The following is a 20,149-nucleotide window of genomic DNA, read 5'->3' as shown; positions in this document are numbered from 1 at the left end:
AATTCAAGCGTGATAGTGTGATTTCTTTATATTTGGCTGAAAAACCCCAAGAGGCTATCGTTAGAGCACACCAGCATTTAAATATGAATACATATTATGTGTCTCGTACCATCGCTCGTTACCGTGGACGGAAGAAACCAGCAACATCCGCAGAAATGTTTCGAAAAGTAAAGAAGCGATTTGCTCGAAACCTGCGCCGCAGTGGCCAAAAAATTAAATATTGAAAGAAGATCTCGGGGTAAAGTCTTTGAAATTCCAAAAAGTGCAAGAACTTACACCGCAACAGAGAGAAAATAGACTCAAAAGAGCTAAAGAGTTGCTTCGCTTGGCCGAAAGTGGTGAACTGCCGAATTTGGGTTTCTCCGATGAGAATACATTCGTTGTCCAGCAGTTTGCAAGCAAACAAAATGATCGTGTTTACTTGTCAAAGAAGTCAGATGAAAATGTGAACCTTCGGTTGGCCACCAGAACTCAAGTGCCTACCATGGTAATGGTGTGGGCCACCATAACAGCCCATATTATCGCGAAAGTATTCTTGAGGGTGTATTAAAGCCTTGGACACGAAAACATTTTGGCCGTAGACCTTGTATATTCCAACAGGATTCAGCACCATCGCACTCAGTACGCGCCACCAAAGAATGGTTACAAAATAAGGTTCCAAAATCTCCGGATACCAATCCGTTGGACAATTGTGTCTGGACTATTTTGGAAAGCAAATTTGGCACTAGTAAATACCAAAGTGTCGATCACCTCAAGTAAGCGCTTCGCCGGGCATGATCCAAAATACGGCAGAGCAACATTCGGGCAGCGTGTAAGCATATAGGGCGAGCGGATAGAGCTGAAATCCTAAAATATGATATGGATGTCACTATTGGTGTCTGTGATTAAGATATGAAGGTGCTTTTTGAAGAGTGAATAAAAATTGTTCTAAATGTACTAAGTGACACAATATCTGGTATTGGGTGAAACTATAGATCTGGAATACCGAAATTTGTTATTGAGTTTAAATATGGAGGTGGTTTTTGTAATTGTATTCTTTACTAATCTAGGATCACTGTTGGTGTCTGTAATAGAGAGATATGGATTGTTTTGGATATGCGTTCTAACTAAATGTTACTAAATTTGGTATTTGGTAAAGAAATACAGCTCAAATCCTGTTGGTTTCTAGGATTTTCATATGGAGTCTTTGTTTTGACAGAAATATTGAATGTGGGTCCATTGTGCTATAGTTTTTCTAATAACTTCCTCAGCAAACCTCAAAATGATAGATTTTGAACATTTTTTGGTGCAAAACTCCTTTTTTTCGAACACTCCCGCTAGAAAATATGTTTTATTAGGGAAGGCTAAATACGTTCCATGTAAGAGTCGTAAAGCGTCATTGGGATCGATTTGATATGCGGGTATTGGGGGAAGCTAGTATCATACTTCACATGGTATTTAATTTTATTAAAATCTCTCACATCCAACTTGTATGTTGAGTCTACATAAGAGTCCTGCATTTCCTGTTTTTTCCAGATTCACAAATCTTGTTTTCACATTTAAGTCCATCAAAATTAATCCATTTATTTTTGGCATTTATTTCTCCCACCATGCCATCATTGTGCGTTTTCCAATAGCCTTCATTATTCCACGTTTTTTTTTTTTTTTTCCTAAGAAGACCCCCATCAGCAAATGTTCTTTGTTGTAGACATCATCATTAGTAGTTACTTAACCAAAAGCATATTTATTCCGCCAACATGACAAATGATTCCTTTTTAAATCTAAAGCTACGAGTAATTCTCTGTGTTCTCTTTTGGCATTGCGAAGGACTATTGTTAATTGCAAACAATTGCCGAAAATAGTGGCGAGGGGAAAATGAACAAAAAAACGCAAGCATTTTTTGTTGGTCGGAAACCAACATGAAAGGTATTAATTGTGCAATTCCTTTGGCAGCGGTGACGGTGGCCAACAATGACGACGACATAGACGACTGGCAATTCAAGCGTGGCATCAAACGGTCTGTTGGTCATTACAGAGTCATTTATTAGCACCCCATTCAGGGGCCACAGAAAAAAGTGCGGCACTCTTGATCTAAGCTAAGCTAGGGATGGCTTCACTGTGGACAATGCCCTCTCTGTTCGGATATCTCTCACAGATGACATGGTGAAGTTCAACAAAAACCCGAGCAAAAAAAATGGAGATACTATAAACAATAGGAAATTATAAATCACCAAAGCGAGAAACTGCAGCAAAAAGCCAATGGAAGACAAAAACAGTGCCGGACCGGCAAAGCTCTGGAGATGCATTTTGTTTTTTGACATTGTCTTTCGTTGGATTCCCTAAATTTGCAGTAACTCCCTAGCATTTTAAGTTTGTCTCCTCCGTTGCTTTTTTTGGAGAGGGAATTTAGAAAGCAAAAAAAATCCGGAGGATACTGTTTTTTGGTTTGGCTACAATGCCCTGAAATACCCTGGGTCTTTTTCCGAGTTTCATGTTATCAAAGATTTATTTGTGGCGAAAAGGTCACAGGGCAAGAAACACTGCTGCAACCACACATGAATAAGGTGGTCCACTCCCTAGAACTGGACATAAAAAACACAGCCGACTATCCCCACAAGAATGTGCAACGGGAAAATTAATGCTAAACGGAAGTTAGACAGCGTAAATGAAAATATCTGGCAAAAGTCTCAGTACAAAGGTCATTGTGAGCACTCAATCTTTGTTGGAAAATTTCACAAAGACCCAGATGAGATGAACAGGGGGGACTGACCACTAATGGGAGTTGGGTTTTGGTTTTTTGTTTCTGTCGGCTTTGTGGCAGAAGTCTTCAATATTACTTTGCAGTTAAGGTTCAATGGATTTTCAATTTATCACCCGGTTTTCTTTGTTCAACAGACAATGTCAAGTTGGCGGTGTTTAAAAACAATTTGCTGGCGCAGGTGGGAGGACTATGGGGTTAAATCTATATAAATTAAAGAGTCAGGGTACAAAATTGGCAGACTCATCAGGCGACACGATTGAAATTTTGAAATTTGGTACAAAACTTACAAAGGCTCTAAGAGGCACAAAATCTATTAACATGAGGTAGAATATTTAAAAATTCGTACCTTAATGATACAAAACGTACTAGGAAGTATAAAATATAGCAACTTATTTATCAAACGATAACAGGGTACGAAAGGTTCTAAAAGCTACAAACAGCTATATTTTCAATATTTACTACAGCTATAACTATTAAATGAGAAATATTTGAAAATTCGTATTTGAGGCTACGAAAAAGAACTAAATAGTACAAAATAGTACAACTGTGGTAACTAAATATTTATTAGAACTAGAATTTCTCACTCACTCTAGGTAGGGAGAACTAAGATTTCGGTAAAAATTCTTTACTCTTAGTCACTAAAAGGTACAAAGAGCTAAAGTTTTTGAAAATTCGTACCATAAGGGTACGGTAAGTACAATAAATATTTTTATATATCCTCCACCATAGTATGGAAGGTATATTAAGTTTGTCATTCCGTTTGTAACACCTCGAAATATACATTTTAGACTCCATAATGTATATATGTTCGATTTAGCAATGTCCGTCCGTCTAATCGTCTGTCGGTCTATTCGTCTGTGGAAATCACTTTAGCTTCCGAACGACTTAAAGTAGATTGATAAAATTTTACTCGAAAGTATATTATGTCTGCAGGACTTTTGGTATTGAAAATGGTCCATGTAGGTTCACGTTTTGGTATAACCCCCATATAACGGTACCTCCCGATATTCGGTATTTTTGATGATTTTAGCGACAATATTCATTAGAATTTTTTTCAAATTTAGCATTTGAAGTTTGTAATGAATACTACAGGCTAAGGCAGAAAATTGTCTGAGCAGGTCCACCTCTTCGTAAAGTCCCCATATAACGGTAACTCCCGATATTCTGTATTTTAATGATATTAGGAACATTTATCACCAGAATTGTTCCAAATTTTGTAATTAAAGTTCGTAATGGATATTACAGCATAAGACAGAAAATTGTCTCTGCAGTTTCACGTCTTCGTATAGTCCCCATATAAGGGTACCTCCTAATATTCGGTATTTTGATGATTTTAGCGACTTTATTCACCGGAATTTTTTCAAATTCCGCATTTGAAGTTCGTAATGGATATTACAGCATAAGGCAGAAAATTGTATCTGCAGTCCACGTCTTCGTATAGCCCCCATATAGCGGTACCTCCCGATATTCGGTATTTTGATGACTATAGATACATTATTTGAACATTGTAATGGCTTATGACAAAAGTTACCTATGCAGGTCCATGTCGTCGTATTGACCCTAATACAACAGCTACATTCGGTATTTCTAAGATTTTTACAGAATTTTTAACGGATTTTATTGTTTATGAGAATTGCCAAATTCGTTCCAAATGGTGGAGGGTATTCAAAGTTCGGCCTGGCCGAACTTACAGCTTTTTTACTTGTTTTATAAAATACTCGTACTTTAACATTATAAAGACTCTAATTGGATACAGAATCTAGTAACATGAGCTGAACTTTGAATTTGGGAATATTTGAAAATTCGTACTGTAAGGACACAAAAAGTACTAAAAAGTACCAAATAGTACAACTTATCGATCAATCTCATCTAGAACTTTGAACTGTACCTCTGTGGACAGCCTTAGGCGAGACGGGCTTAAGATTACCGTGGATTCAGTTAAGGCAAACATTTTATAAATTCGTTCATTGACAATATTGTTACGGAAAGTTCGTTAAAAGTGGAACTTTAAAACTTGGCATTTTGATCATAATCGGGTGATATTTGACGAAAACTACGAAAAGGTAAGGTATGATGCAATAATAGTAGAACATTGTTTTTATCCGGTGAGAGCTAGAACCTTAAACGTGGGCCACTTCTGGGTATATAAGATGAAATAATTGGGAATTGAAAATTCGTACACTTAAAGTGCGAAAAAATACAAAATGGTAAAATATTTTCATATTTAGAAAATTGAAATTTTATGGTTTGTAACGAATTACATGGTGAGAAAAACCGTTCAACTAACTTCAGACTGCTGTCATTTCTAAGCCACTTGTCTGGCAGCTGTTAAAATTATTCCAGCTCATTATATTGTTTACAAGCGTACAAAAGCATTTTGGTGAGAAAAAAGTTATTCGTGACGAAATTCAAGCGTGATAGTGTGTTTTCCTTATATTTGGATGGAAAATCACAAGTGGCTGCTGTTAGAACACTCCAACATTTAAATGTGAATAAATCGTTTGTGTCTCGTAACATCGCTCGTTACCGTGATACTGGCAACGTAGACCGATGTCAAGGAAGTTGACGGAAGAAAACAGCAACATCAGCAGAAATGGTTCGAAAAGTAAAGAAGCCCATTGATCGAAATCCGTGTCGGAGTGGCTGAAAATGGCTCGTGAGCTGAAAATATCTCAATATTCCATTCGGAAAATATTTTAAAAAACGAGCTCGGGGTAAAGCCATTGGAATTGAAAAAAAGTGAAAGAACTTACACCACAACGGAAAGAAAATAGACTCAAAAGACCTAAAGAGTTGCTTCGCTTGGACGAAAGTGGTGAACTGCCGAATTTGGTTTTTTTTCCGATGAGTAAACGTTCATTGTCCAGCAGTTTGTAAACAAACAAAATGATCGTATTTACTTGTCAATGAGGTCAGCTGAAAATGTGCATCTTCGGTTGGCCACCAGAACTCACGCGCCGGCCATAGTGATGTAGTGGGACGCCATAACAGCCGATGGCCGCTCTCCGCTCGTATAAATCGACAGTGGCATCAGAATAAACGCCGAATATTATCGCGAAAATATGCTGGAGGGTGTATTAAAGCCATTTTGGCCGCAGACCTTGGACATTCAAACAGGACTCAACACCATCGCTCTCAGCACGCGCCACTCAAGAATGGTTATAAAATGAGGTTCCTCGCTTCATTTCCAGCGCACAATGGTCACCAAAATCTCCGGATACCAAACCGTACATTGGACTATTGTGTCTGGAGTATTTTGAATAGCAAATATATATATGGAAGCTACAGCTATTCCTGAACCGATTTTCTCCAAACTTGATTTACTTGCTTCTAGACGGAATTTGGTGCACAATTAATCTAAATCTGATTCGATTATCACCAATTTCAATAGATTTCCTCCTTGAACCAAACAAGTATTGTTTGCAAAATTTCATTTCAATCGGATAATAAAAGCCACCTGCATTTTGTTCACAAGAATACATGGATGGACAGACAGACGGACTGACATGATAAGTCGACTCAAAAAGTGATTTTATGAAGATCCTCAAAAGTATCTCGCTTTCATCTCCCTGTTACAAACAAATGCACAAAAACATAATACCCTTACCTCTATGTGGTATGGGGTATAAAATAACCAAAAAGACCGCTTTATTGATTCGCATGAGGGATACAATTCGACCAAAATATTCTTAGTATTTTTATCTGGTATATTGACCAGGGTGCTAAAAATCTAAAATAAATGGATTTCGGGCAATCTTAATCCTAAAATTTTCAAAAGTGTGGAAGATTGGAGAAATTTCCCGTAGATTGGATTTTCCCCGTAGTGATTTTAAAAAATTGATATTTGTCGCAAAGTATAATTCAATTCAAAATATCTCTCAATACTTCGTTTTTTGGGAAAAAAGTTTCTAGGGAAGAAATATTCTAGACTAAACCGAGTACATTGAAATCCATTTGGAATTTGGGACTTTTTGTGGGCTTCGTGGCGATAGAACACCTATTACAAACATTCTTCATGCGGAAGACCTTTTACAGGACTACCACAGAAAACAGCCCTTTTAAATATTTTCTATAAATGAAGATATTTTATAGATATTCGCACCTTTTTCCCCTTTTACCAAATGTTCTATAACTACAATATTTTGAATTTTAGAAAATGTCGGAGGTCTGTTTTTTGTTTTTAATTTAAAAAGTTCAGAAGTCCCCGTTCTATTTGAATTCTGTTTACAATGTTTCCTTTATCCTCTTTACATCTTTTTCCCATTTAATTATTCAACAAATGTCTGCAGTCTCTCCAAACCTCCATCCCCCCTCCATAAAATCTCCAGACATTACACAAGAATCAATAAATCAATCGAAGAGACTACATTTCATTAGAATTTTTTTTTCCTTTTTTCGCCAATTATAGCAATTAATTATGCACAACCTAGTTTTACTCGTAATCTATTCTCATTTTCAGCGAAAATCTATGTAATTTTTGTTTTCCTCTAATTTTCTTTCTTTTTCATTGCGTTTTTTTTTTTTTGTTCTCTTCTTCCCTTATTTTCAGCTAACACAACGTTTAGCCAAATTGGCGGGTCTTAATAAGCCAGGGGCTGGCGATTTTGGCGGCGGTTTGGGTGGTACTGCCGGCGGTGGCAGTCGTGCTGGCAGTCGCATGAACTCAATACGTGGCTCGAAAAGGAAAGTTGATTTGAAAGCACTTGATAAGCTGGTAACAAATTTGTTGGAACAACAGGAACAAGTAACAACAACGACAACTGGCAGCGAATTGGGTGCCTCATCCATATATGCCTCAACGCCGGCAACAAATCGCAAGGCATCTATGAAATTAAATCGTTGGCGTCCTACATCACGTTCGGCACATAGTTTTAATATCACAGAGGGTTCAACTAATTTCGGTGCAGATCACACAACGTCGGCTGGTGGTAGTGGCAGTGGTAGCGGCGGTGGTGGCGGCAATGGAGACCTACAGCATATGCCCACGATTATGGAAAGCACGGCTGGCAGTAGCAGCATGACTTCGACGAAAAATAATAATGAAACTTCAACTGCGGCCCGGCCACGTTCGCAGCGTACTTCATGGTCGAGTTCATTGGAACGTACTCCGGGTGCTGTGCGTAATGTTTTAAGGAATATGACGACGACGAATCCGGACAATGAGGAAAATCTTAATTTAACACAAAATTATATAGCTTAGAATTAACAGCATACAAACGCACATACATATACGAATATATTTATGAATGAGTAGAAGAAATATTGTAGATAGAGAAAATGTTAGGAAACGAAGGAAGAATGTTACAATAAAGAAGAAAATGCAAAATTAAAGAGGGATGCACAGGGAATTATCCCGGTATTGAAAAATATATATCTGGAAAATATTTTTTGGGGTCGAGATTTAAAATCCTAGAACCTTTCGAACGAACATTTCTAATTTGCAAGGCTATTTTTTGAAAGGTCATTGAGATGTTCCTTTCATTTTTTTAGAACTGCCTTTAACGCCTAATGTAGTTTTCAGGAATTTTTAAAATTAGTTTTTGAAAGTTGAAATCATAATCGGGAATTTTATACTTGGTAATCGATAATTTAATTTGAAGCAACTTTTGAAAGTTCGTCAGAGGTCAAACTTCATTTTGAATACCAATTTGGAGGTAAATTCCGCCCTTTTAGGAATCCAATTTTGGAAAGTCTCTTACGACAATAATCATGATTTTTTTTTTGGTAGGTCTTTGGTGATTTAGACAAAAAGTGAAATAAAATCATGGATCTCTAAAATTAATTATTGAAACACCTCTGAGATGACAGCTGCAGATTTAAGAACCTCAGTTTTGGAAGAAGGTATTTAACTAATTTGTAAAAGACAGATTTTTTTCGATGATCCTTAAAGTCCAATTTTTTGAATAATCCTTTGGATTATAACCATGGATCTAAACATGTTTATTGAGAATTCTTGCGAATACAACTAAGGATTTTAAGAATCTATCTCTTAAAAATTCCATGACACGGTGATTGTAGATACGCGAATTTAAGCTCGCATCTATAGATGTATAGAGACTTATCCTTCAGCTCGTCTTTATAGAGAGACTCATTCTCCAGCTCGTCTCAGGGACTCATCCCTCAGTTCGTTTCTATAGAGAGAATCATCCTTCAGCTCGCCTTCAGAGTTGGTTCGGCCTTCAGCTGGTCCATAGAGACCTGGCCTTCAGCTGGTCCATAGAGACCCGGCCTTCCGCTGGTCTAAAGAGACCCGGCCTTCAGCTGGTCCATGAGATCCGGCCTTCAGCTCGTCTATTGAGATTCGGCCTTCAGCTCGTCTATTGAGACCCGGCCTTCGTCTCGCGTATAAGGGCCCATCCTTTCTCCCGTCCTTCATCGCGTCTATGAAGACCCCTCCCTTAACCCCCCTGTAAAGACTCGTCCTTCATTTCTTCTCTAAAGACCCGTCCTTCATCTTGTCTATAAAGACTAGTCCTTCATCTCTAAAGACTGGTCCTTAATCTCATCTATATAAACACGTCCTTCATCTCTGTAGAGACTCCCTTCCGCTCATCTATAGAGACTCACTTGCGCTCGTCTATAAAGACTCCCTTGCGCTCGTTTATAGGGACTCCCTTGCGCTCGTCTATAGGGACTCCCTTGCGCTCGTCTATAGGGACTCCCTCCCTCTCGTCTATAGAGAATCCCTTCCGCTCGTCTATAAAATTTCGTAGAGTCTCGTCTCTCGCTTACCTTTAAGACTTTCAGTTGGTCTATGGAGACTCGGCCTTCAGTTGATTTGTGGAGACTCGGCCTTCAGTTGTTCTATGGAGATTCGGCCTTGGTGTATGGAGCCTCAACCTTCAATTGATCTGTGGGGACTCGGCTTTCAGTTGGTCTGTAGAGTCGTCCTTCTGTTGGATTATGAGAGACTCGGCCTTCTGTTGGTATTTAGTGACCCCGCCTTCGGCTGGTTTATAGGGACCACGCCTTTAGCTGGTCTATAGAGACTCTCTTCCGTTCGTCTATAGAGTCTCTATTCCGTTCGTCTATAGAAACTCTTTTCCGTTCGTCTATAGAGACTCTCTTCCGTTGGTCTATAGAGACTCTCTTCCGTTCGTCTATAGAGACTCTCTTCCGTTCGTCTATAACAACTCGTAGAGTCTCGTCTCTCGCTTGTCTTAAAAGCACCCCAAGGTAACCCAGGATACACATTACTGGAACCTCGGCTCCGTTCGTCTATAGAGACTCCCTCATCTCAAAAAGGGTAGAATAATTCCCCAGCAAGAAAAATATACGAAATCCAATAAAGTCTTGCCTCCCTGCCCAATAAAAATTATCATGGTTAAGGTAAGTTATGCTCCAGCGACTTATTGAGTAGATTCCTGGCAATAACGGAAAAGAAAACACCACAACCCTCCATAAGGGACAAGTTAAATGGAAACTGCCGTTGCCATGGGTGGTGTTTGTTTTAACAACTCTACTTTAAGGACTCTTATAAAAAAATAAAAAAATCCATAATTTTAAGGGCGAAATAAAAAAGCAGGGCAGAGAAATCAAGTGAGAAAGTTGGTTACCATGAACGAAATTTTATGAGAGTAACAAGTTTCCTTCGAAGATGTAGGTACGTATGGTTGTAATTTTATTTTAATTAAATATTGCCGACCGCTGATGATGTATAACTAGCATGAGGCCATAAATTGCTAGCCTGTTATAATATTAATTAAGGAAATAGCTTTCTCCAATGGTCCGCTGAAAGGTAAATAATTAAGTGGAGGTGGGTTGGTGGAAAGATGAAGTTAAGAATTTCATGAAAACTGAATAGCTGATAATAAGATAACAAATATCTTATTTCCTTTCAAGTAATTAAAAATATTTTTTTCGTTTCTTCGCTGGAAAACAATGCCCACAACGAAAGTGTATACAATTTCAATAGAAACATTCGTGGTCCATTTGAGACGCTAAAGCTGAGAATTTGATTGTTTCCTTGGGTTGAAAGGATATAGCCTGCGAAAAATTCTACAGTTATCTACTTACATGCCGTTCCAAAGTCAATGGTAGTTGTTCCTTGGTTTTATGTTGCTGCTGCTGTTCATGGTCAACGTTGCGATAATATGCCGTTAGATTGGCGCCCAAACGTATTGTCACCTCATAACGTGTTTTACCGGAGCGTGCTAAGATTTCAAAGAGATTCGCATTGGTAATATAATATTATTAAATGTAAAAAAAAAAATAACTGTACCTGAAGTTCTGCTTGGTTTAGGTAGGGAATTTTCAAAATCACATTCACGATGACAATCAAGGGCGGAGGAGTTGGCAGTGCAACCTAAAACGAGGGGAAAATTATAATTAAATTTTTAAAGGTACCAGTTGGGATAGGAGAAGAAGACAAAAGATAATAAAGAATTAAGGAAAAATAAAATTAAGATTAAAATTGGGGTGACAAGCTGAAGGACTAGTCACTCTATGGACAATATGAAGAGAGAGTCTCCTCCATAGACTACTTCTTATATAGACGGGCTAAAAACGAGCCTCTTCTATAGACGAGCTGAAAGACGAGTATATATAGACGAACATAAGAGAGAGAGGAGAGTCTCTATAGACGAACAGAGGAGAGTCTCTATAGGCGAACGGAAGAGAGTCTCTATAGACGAACGGAAGAGAGTCTCTATAGACGAACGGAAGAGAGTCTCTATAGACGAACGGAAGAGAGTCCCTATAGACGAACGGAAGAGAGTCTCTATAAACGAATGCAAGAGAGTCTCCATAGATAAACGGAAGAGAGTCTTTATAGACGAACGGAAGAGAGTCTCTATAGACGAACAGAGGAGAGTCTCTATAGACGAACGGAAGAGAGTCTCTATAGACGAACGAAATAGAGCCACTATAGACGAACGGAAGAGAGTCTCTATAGACGAACGGAAGAGAGTCTCTATAGACGAACGGAAGAGAGTCTCTATAGACGAACGGAATAGAGTCCCTATAGACGAACGGAAGAGAGTCTCTATAAACGAATGCAAGAGAGTCTCCATAGATAAACGGAAGAGAGTCTTTATAGACGAACGGAAGAGAGCCTCTATAGACGAACGGCAGAGAGTCTCTATAGACAAACGGAAGAGAGTCACTATAGACGAAGTGAAGAGAGTCTCTATAGACGAACGGAAGAGAGTCTCTATAGACGAACGGAAGAGAGTCTCTATAGACGAACGGAAGAGAGTCTCTATAAACGAATGCAAGAGAGTCTCCATAGATAAACGGAAGAGAGTCTTTATAGACGAACGGAAGAGAGTCTCTATAGACGAACAGAGGAGAGTCTCTGTAGACGAACGGAAGAGAGTCTCTATAGACGAACGAAATAGAGCCACTATAGACGAACGGAAGAGAGTCTCTATAGACGAACGGAAGAGAGTCTCTATAGACGAACGGAAGAGAGTCTCTATAGACGAACGGAATAGAGTCCCTATAGACGAACGGAAGAGAGTCTCTATAAACGAATGCAAGAGAGTCTCCATAGATAAACGGAAGAGAGTCTTTATAGACGAACGGAAGAGAGCCTCTATAGACGAACGGCAGAGAGTCTCTATAGACAAACGGAAGAGAGTCACTATAGACGAAGTGAAGAGAGTCTCCATAGACGAACGGAAGAGAGTCTCTATAGACGAACGGAAGAGAGTCTCTATAGACGAACGGAAGAGAGTCTCTATAGACGAACGGAAGAGAGTCTCTATAGACGAACGGAAGAGAGTCTCTATAGACGAACGGAAGAGAGTCTCTATAGACCAGCTGAAGGCGCGGTCCCTACAAACCATCTGAAGGCGTGATCTCTATATACCAGCTGAAGGCGGGGGTCACTATAGACCAACAGAAGACTCAACCAGTTGAAGGTCGAGTCTCCATAAACCAATTGAAGACCGGATCTCCATGGACCAACTGAAGGTCGAGTCTCTATAGACGAACAGAAGACCGAGTCTCTATAGACAAACAGAAGACCGAATCTCCATAGACAAACAGATCGCCGAGTCTCTATAGACCAGCTGAAGGCCGGGTCTCAATAGACCAGCTGAAGGCCGGGTCTCGATAGACCAGCTGAAGGCCGGGTCTCTATAGACCAGCTGATGGCCGGGTCTCTATAGAATAGGTGAAGGCCGGGTCTCTAAAGACCAGCTGAAGGCCGGGTCTCTATAGACCAACTGAAGTTTGAGTCACCATAGACCAGCTGAAGTTCGAGTCTCCATAGACCAGCTGAAGGTCGAGTCTCCATAAACAATCAGAAGACCGCCTCTCCATAGACGAGCTGAAGGTCGAGTCTCCATAGACCAACAGAAGGATCTCCATAGACCAGCGGAAGGCCAAGTCTCCATAGACCAGCGGAAGGCCGAGTCTCCATAGACCAGCGAAGGTCGAGTCTCCATATACCAGCGAAGATTTAGTCTCCATAGACAAACAGAAGACCGAGTCTCCATAGACCAGCTGAAGGCCGAGTCTCCATAGGTCAAGTCTGCATAGACAAACAGAAGACCCAGTCTCCATAGAGCAACGGAAGGTCGAATCTCCATAGACCAACGGGAGACCGGATCTCCACAGATCAAGTGAAAGTCGAGTCTCCATAGACAAACTGAACGCCGGATGTCTATAGACCAACTGAAGGTCAAGTCTCCATAAACCAAATAAAGGCCGAGTCTCTGTAGACAAACTGAGGGACGTGTATCTCTGAAGTACTAATTCAAGTACAAGTCTCCATAGACAATATCAACAACAAGTCATTGACGAGTCCCCATGGATGACGAAGGACGAGACATTGAAGAGTTCATGGACGATGAAGAACGAGTGTCCATTGAGTCCTTGAACGAATTTCTCTAGCCGAGTCTAAGAACAAGTTACAAAGCATGAGTCCAAGTACGAGTTCGCATAGATGAGTCCAAAGACGAATTCGCATAGATGAGTCCATGAGCCCAAGGACAAGTTCGCATCGATGAGTCCAAGGACGAGTTTCCATAGACGAGTTCAAGGGCGAATTGCCATAGATGAGTCCAAGGACAAGTCTCCATAGACGAGTCCAAGGACGAGTTTCGAAAGACGAGCCCAAGGACGAGTTTCGATAAACGAGCCCATTAACGATTTTTCATAGAATTTTCCAAGGACGAGTTTCCGAAGACGAGCCAAAGGACGAGTTTCCATAGAGGTGGGGTCCAAGGAAAAGTTTCAACAGAGGACTACAAAGACAATTTTCCATAGAGGACTAGAAGGACAAATTTCCAGTCCAAGAATGAATTTCTATTTACGATTCCAAGGACGAGTTTCCATAGACGTGCTGAAAGAAGAGCAAAAGAACGAGACGAGTTGAAGGCCGTGACCGTGTAGACTATTTAAAATTTATGAACCATCTAAAAGTATTTTTATTCCAGTATGAGTTTCACTCTGTAGCCGTTCTTGTAACTCCCTTACCATCTCTTCATAAACCACATGCCCCATAAACATTGAAACCTTCAGCTTCCCCAAGAATTTTTGTCATTTCCTAAAACGTCCTTAGGGCAGCAATAACCTATACTCTGCATACATGCAAAACTGCCTGTCCTTTTATACACTTTCCAATCCATCTTGCCTTAAAGCAAGCAGGAAAGGAGAAAAAAACAAATATTCCCCGAAAAGAAACTCTAACATGGAAAAAAAGGAAAACTCCAATGCTTTTTTCTAACAAGAAACACATTGAAAATGTTGAAAAAAGTACAACATGAAAGGCCACAAAAGGAAATCGAAAAGAACCGAAGTACATCTGGCGACAGAGAGGAGTGACACATCAATTTACCACAGCTTTCCCGGCAATTTAATACTTCTTTGTCAACTGCTGACACTTAACAAATTTACAGGCACGTGTCACAACGGTGACGCTCTGGCATCTACATGCTCGTATGTGGGGCAGTTGCTTTAAAATGTTACATGAGGTCAAATAAATCCGAATGGGGAAAGAGAAAGGTTTTCAATTAAATTGCAATGGGAATTTAGGATAAAATTAAGTCAAATTAAATTCTGAATGAATTAGAAATCATAATGAGGAGTTTTTTCCGGAGACCCATTTTAACTCTTCAGAATGAACCCTGAATCCATTGCCAAAATTCTTTCAATTTGTGATGATATTAACCATCTGGTGTAAAATAAACGTGAAACCGTATGAAGGTATATATGAGATTCTTTGGTAAAGAATATTCTTGTCTTCGACGTCATCCTTCATAAATGAAGCTTTGTAGGAAATTTTTGCATAAACTCACATAGAGTACGACTTTTACCCTGAAACGCGTTTTTAACATATATGAATTCCTGGCATTTATAACGTGATTTTCTCGTTGACTAAGGTAAGCTCAGCCCCGGCCTTTATAAGGACCCAATAAACCTTTTGAAATGGGGAGAGAAGCTTTCTCCCTCTCCTGGGATCACATGTTTTACTGATTTAAGTCCTAATTACAATCTACTGATATTTGAATGCGATAATATGAATGGCAAATTAACTTCGGAAATGGTGGGATATTCAAAATAGAGTTGTTCATTTGAGGATCGGAAATTTAACGTCTACGATATCTCGTAGGCAATTGATTTTTCTAGGGTTGCCATTCATAGGGTGAACGGTTTGTGGATAATCGGGAACAGTGATGTAGTGATGTCGGTGTGTTCACGACTGAGACTTGGGCCGTTAATAAAGTGTGAACAGCCGGGGTTTAGGATCACGTTACCGAAGGGGATACTGAACTTTTGGATGATCGTCGGAGGTTGGCTAGCAAGGGACCTCAGTTATAACGGTGTTGGGGTTTGGAGAGACGTCGACGTTCGGATTGTTGAAGGTAATGTTTGAAGGCAATAGTGAACTTTGATTTACAGTCGTCGGATGTCGACGGGTTGAATGTTATCAGAAATTACGATCTTGATGTTGGGAATGATTTCGCCGTTCGGGTATGACGGTTCACAGTAGACATATTCGGTCCACGTTGCATTAAATTTTTCACGTCTGACAGCTCACAGTAGGTAGTTTAGCTTTTTGGATTGCCTACAATGGCTAGGAAACTATTCCGGCTAGCACTAAGGTTTACGATTACCTCCAATAAACTGCCAATGTTTGAGCTATGGTACGGTACAACGAGCCGAAGCTCTTGTGAGATAATTAGCTAAAGACCCCTGTGAAATAACGAGCCGAAGCCTTTGTGTAAATAATTTGGCGCCCAATCAACCCAAAGAGAGCCAATTCAAAATAAGTATTCCCAACTAACGATTCTATTAATCAGAGGACAGAAAATGATGCAAAAAATCACTAAAATCACTTCGTAAACCAATTTTAACACTATATGGGACCGGTATTATCAAGTGAATGAGAATTATTTGTTTTCGACCTTTGCATATCTTTTATTTGTATTTTGCGATAAACGGCATCGTCGCAAGTTCTCGTGGTCTTGTTGTTGTTGTAGCTCCTACTGCTGTACCCGTTCTCATTCATCTCAATCAGGTTCTGATTCTAAGTTCAGCCTCAAGAAGGACGGCACCTGTACGGGTTGGGTCCACAACGGCACTGCAGTTAGTTGAGTAGGTTTGGCTAGACAGCGAAATAGGTGCACGCTTAGCATATGCTCTGCACATCTCTGTCATCGCCAGTTCTGCTGGATAAACCTGTTGATCTAGTGGCTCTCTCTCTCTTATGCCTCTGTATCTCTCTATCATGAAGGTCTTTCCTTACATGCCTACCTAACCACCAGATGGTGATTGGGGTTGCTCTATCTATAATATACCTAAGCAGGTATTGCATTGATATCATTATACCCTACACCACAAGGTGGTCAGGGTATTATGTCTTTGTGCATTTGTTTGTAACAGGCAAAAGGAAAGGAGATAGACCCATAGTTCCTTTTGATGATCTGCATAGAATCACATTCTGAGTCGATTTATGTATGTCCGTCCGTCCGTCCGTCTGTCCATGTATTTTTGTAAACAAAGTACAGCTCGAATTTATTGCCCAATACAGATGAAATTTTGCACAGATCATTTGTTTGGCCCAAGGACGAACGCTATTGAATTTGGAGATAATCGGTAAAAATTTAGATATAGCTCCCATATATATCTTCGTCCGATTTGCCTTTTATTGTGCACCAAACGCGTAATATCAGCCCGAATAGTATGGAACTTTGCACATACACCTAAATTAGGCCTGAAAATAAGTATGCCAAATTTCATCGAAATCGGTTCAGATATAGCTATAGCTCCCATATATATTGTTCATCCGATTTGTTATTTTTGTCATCAGCAGCCGTAATACGCACTCTGAAACATCAATATTTGGGGAAATATATCAAATACAGTTCAGAAATACATTTGCTAAATTTTATCGAGATCGGTTCAGATTTCGATATAGCTCCCATATATAACTTCGTCCGAGTTACCTTTTATTGTGCACCAAACCTCTAATATTTGTCTTTGGATGGAATTTGGCATTTACGACCGAATTGAGTCTAGAAGCTAGTATGTCAAATTTGGGGAAAATCGGTTCAGATATAGCTATAGCTTCCACATATATTTTTCATCCGATTTGTTACATTTGTTACCCACAACCGGAATATGCACTCCGTAACAACGATATTCAGGAAAATATATCAAATAGAGCTCAGAAATATTTTTGTCAAATTTTACCGAGAACGGTTCAGATTTGGATATAGCTCCCATATATATTTTTATCCGATTTCAGATTAATTTCGCACCAAATGGACAACACAAGTCCGAATTTAAAAGATACAAGTGCTTCGGCATATTTAGTCCTTTGAACTTTAAATTATAATTATAATCGTAGCGTGTATGATTGAATTCTCCCATAAAAACTTTTAATTGTTATGCGGAGCTCTACTAAATTAGCAAAATTGTGTGGGGTATCATAAAGTCCTAAAGCCCGACTTTAAGGCTTTCTTTACTGTTTTTTTTTTTTTTTGCCCAAAATTCAACAGCTGCACTTGCACGACAATTAAAGGCGAGTTCACGTTCTGGACCGGTCAATTTGAGGCCTATATCGTGGAATCTATCGACCAAAGACTTTTTTTTTTGTGGGGCTATGTTAAAGCCCATGTCTATACTGACAAGCCCGCTTAAATTTGTAGGTTTTATTCGTAAAATACCGACCTAAATGTTAGAAAGAGTATGTCAACATTTGACTAAGTGAAGGGACAATTTGGGGTGCAGTTGCGGTCAGCATTTGCATCAAATAATCTTCAAACAGTAAATTATATGAACCGAACTATCAGATTAAATTAAATTATATGAACCGAACTATCAGATCGTTTAGCTTTCGTCTCTAAAGAGGAATAAACAAAATATGCGGCATAACTTGGTAATTTGGTAGAAGTTTATCTAACAAAACGATTTCCAATATCGATACAGACTTTAACATATCGTCAGTTACCTCAAATTTTAGGAATTTTGTTATCCTCCTGGCGATTTGTATGTATCTTAATATTTTCTAATAATTGAGTTTTTCTTGTTTCTTTCATGGTCGAAAGGACAATGAAATATTGCCCTCTGTTTTTTATGAAACAAATGAAGGGAAATTAAGGACTTAAATAACAAACCATAAATAAACAAGCCATATGGCTTGTTTTCATTCTTTGGTGAAAAGAAAATACAAAACATACATCACTCTCCAAGACGGCAGCAAGGATGTGAGGAAAAGAAGGAATTTTGGGATTGCCTTTACGAAAGAAGTAAAAAATCCTAAAATAAATGCAGTTGACTACTTATGTCCCAAGCTAGGGTTTGACTGAAGATAAATTTCAAGTGTGAACAGGTCAAATGCAGCAAAGCAAAAGGTAATGGGGTGTGGAAAAAAGGCAACAAAAAACTCCAACGAATCCTCCCTAGAAATGACAAATGAAAAATCGCCTAGAAAACCAAGTTTCCCCCACCCCATCCCAAAAACGAAGTCAAAAATATGACAACTGGAAAATCATGTCGGTACCGTTAACGTCATAAATTAGCAAAATATGTTGCCATGGCATTTTTCATAGCGGTAGCAGATTTCGTAGAGTGGAAAATTTTTGTGAAGGTTGCTTATGAGTGTGTGTGTGTGTGTGTGTGTGAGAGTGAGCAAGAGAGCGCTTGTGTTAAGCATGGGGGGATAATCCTTTCACAAGTCTATAGAACATGCCGAAAAGTAATCAATTGCGTACACAAGTGCTGCAGTTAGCTGCTGGTGGTGGTGCTGTTGTACATCAATTTTTTATGCCTGTCCATAAGGCTTTCCATTGTTTTTCTTTCGCCCAAAATGGGGAAGTGATGAATTGAGTCATTGTGTTTGTAGGTTTAGAAAAACCATGACTGAACAAAAAAGGACTCAATAGGATTAACTGGGTTATTGTTGTTTTGGTTGGAACAAAAAGTGGAATAAATTCAGAATTTGATCATCAATCGAATGAACTTTGGCTACGCAAAACACTGTGGCAGGCGCTCCAAGTGAAGTTTGGAGATTAAAACAAGTAAAAAAGCTGAAAGTCCGGCCAGGCCGAACTTTGAATACTCTCCACCATTTGGTACAAATTTGGCAATTTTCAAAAATTAAAAACCGTTGAAAATTCTCTTAATATTTAAAAAAAAACCGAATGTAGCCGTATTATAGGGTCTACGAACTTCAAATACAAAATTTGAAATAATTCCGGTAAATAATGTCGCTAAAATCATCAAAATACCGAATATTGGGAGGTACCGTTATATGGGGGCTATACGAAAACTTGGACCTGCACATACAATTTTCTGTCATAGGCTGTAATATCCATTACGAAATTCAAATGAGAAATTTGAAACAATTCCGGTAAATAATGTCGCTTAAATCACCAAAATACGAAAAATAGGGAGGTGCCGTTATATGGGGGCTATACGAAGGCGTGAACCTGCATAGACAATTTTCTGTCATAGGCTGAAGTATCTACTATGAACTATAAATACCAAATTTAAATCAATTCCGGTGAATAATGTCGCCAAAAGCATCAAAATACCGAATATCAAAAGGTACCGTTTTAGGGGGGCTATCCATTGCGAACTTCAATTACAAAATTTGAAATAATTCCGGTAAATAATGTCGCTAAAATCATCAAAAAACCGAATATCGGGGGTTCCGTCATATGGGGGCTAGACGAAGATGTGGACCCGCACAGACAATTTTCTGTAATGGGCTGTAGTATTCATTACGAACTTCAAATACCAAATTTGAAAAAAAAATTCCGTAAATAATTTCGCTAATATAATCAAAATACTGAATATCGGAGGTACCGTTATATAGGGGCTATACGAAGACTTGGACCTCTACAGACAATTTTTTGACATAGGTTGTAGTATCCATAACGAACTTCAATTACAAAACCGAATATCGGGGGTTCCGTCATATGGGGGCTATACGAAGATGTGGACCCGCACAGA

The 20,149-nt window shown here is 39.1% G+C and overlaps 1 protein-coding gene across 1 annotated transcript in view; it reads left to right on the top strand.

Annotated features, from left to right (window-relative positions):
* Window positions 1-8,047, top strand: part of LOC101891108 (uncharacterized) — a 130,882-nt gene extending 122,835 nt beyond the window's left edge. Inside the window, exon 12 of the mRNA XM_059130046.1 lies at window positions 7,290-8,047. Coding sequence (XP_058986029.1) covers window positions 7,290-7,940 — 651 coding nt within the window. The 3' untranslated portion in view covers window positions 7,941-8,047. The remainder of the gene's footprint in view (window positions 1-7,289) is intronic.
* Window positions 8,048-20,149: the final 12,102 nt, after the last annotated feature.

This window comes from Musca domestica, unplaced genomic scaffold, assembly GCF_030504385.1.
Source record: "Musca domestica strain aabys unplaced genomic scaffold, Musca_domestica.polishedcontigs.V.1.1 7, whole genome shotgun sequence".
NCBI classification, from domain to species: domain Eukaryota; kingdom Metazoa; phylum Arthropoda; class Insecta; order Diptera; family Muscidae; genus Musca; species Musca domestica.
Note: the sequence above shows the minus strand (reverse complement) of the source record. Positions and strands in the feature narration are given on the sequence as shown.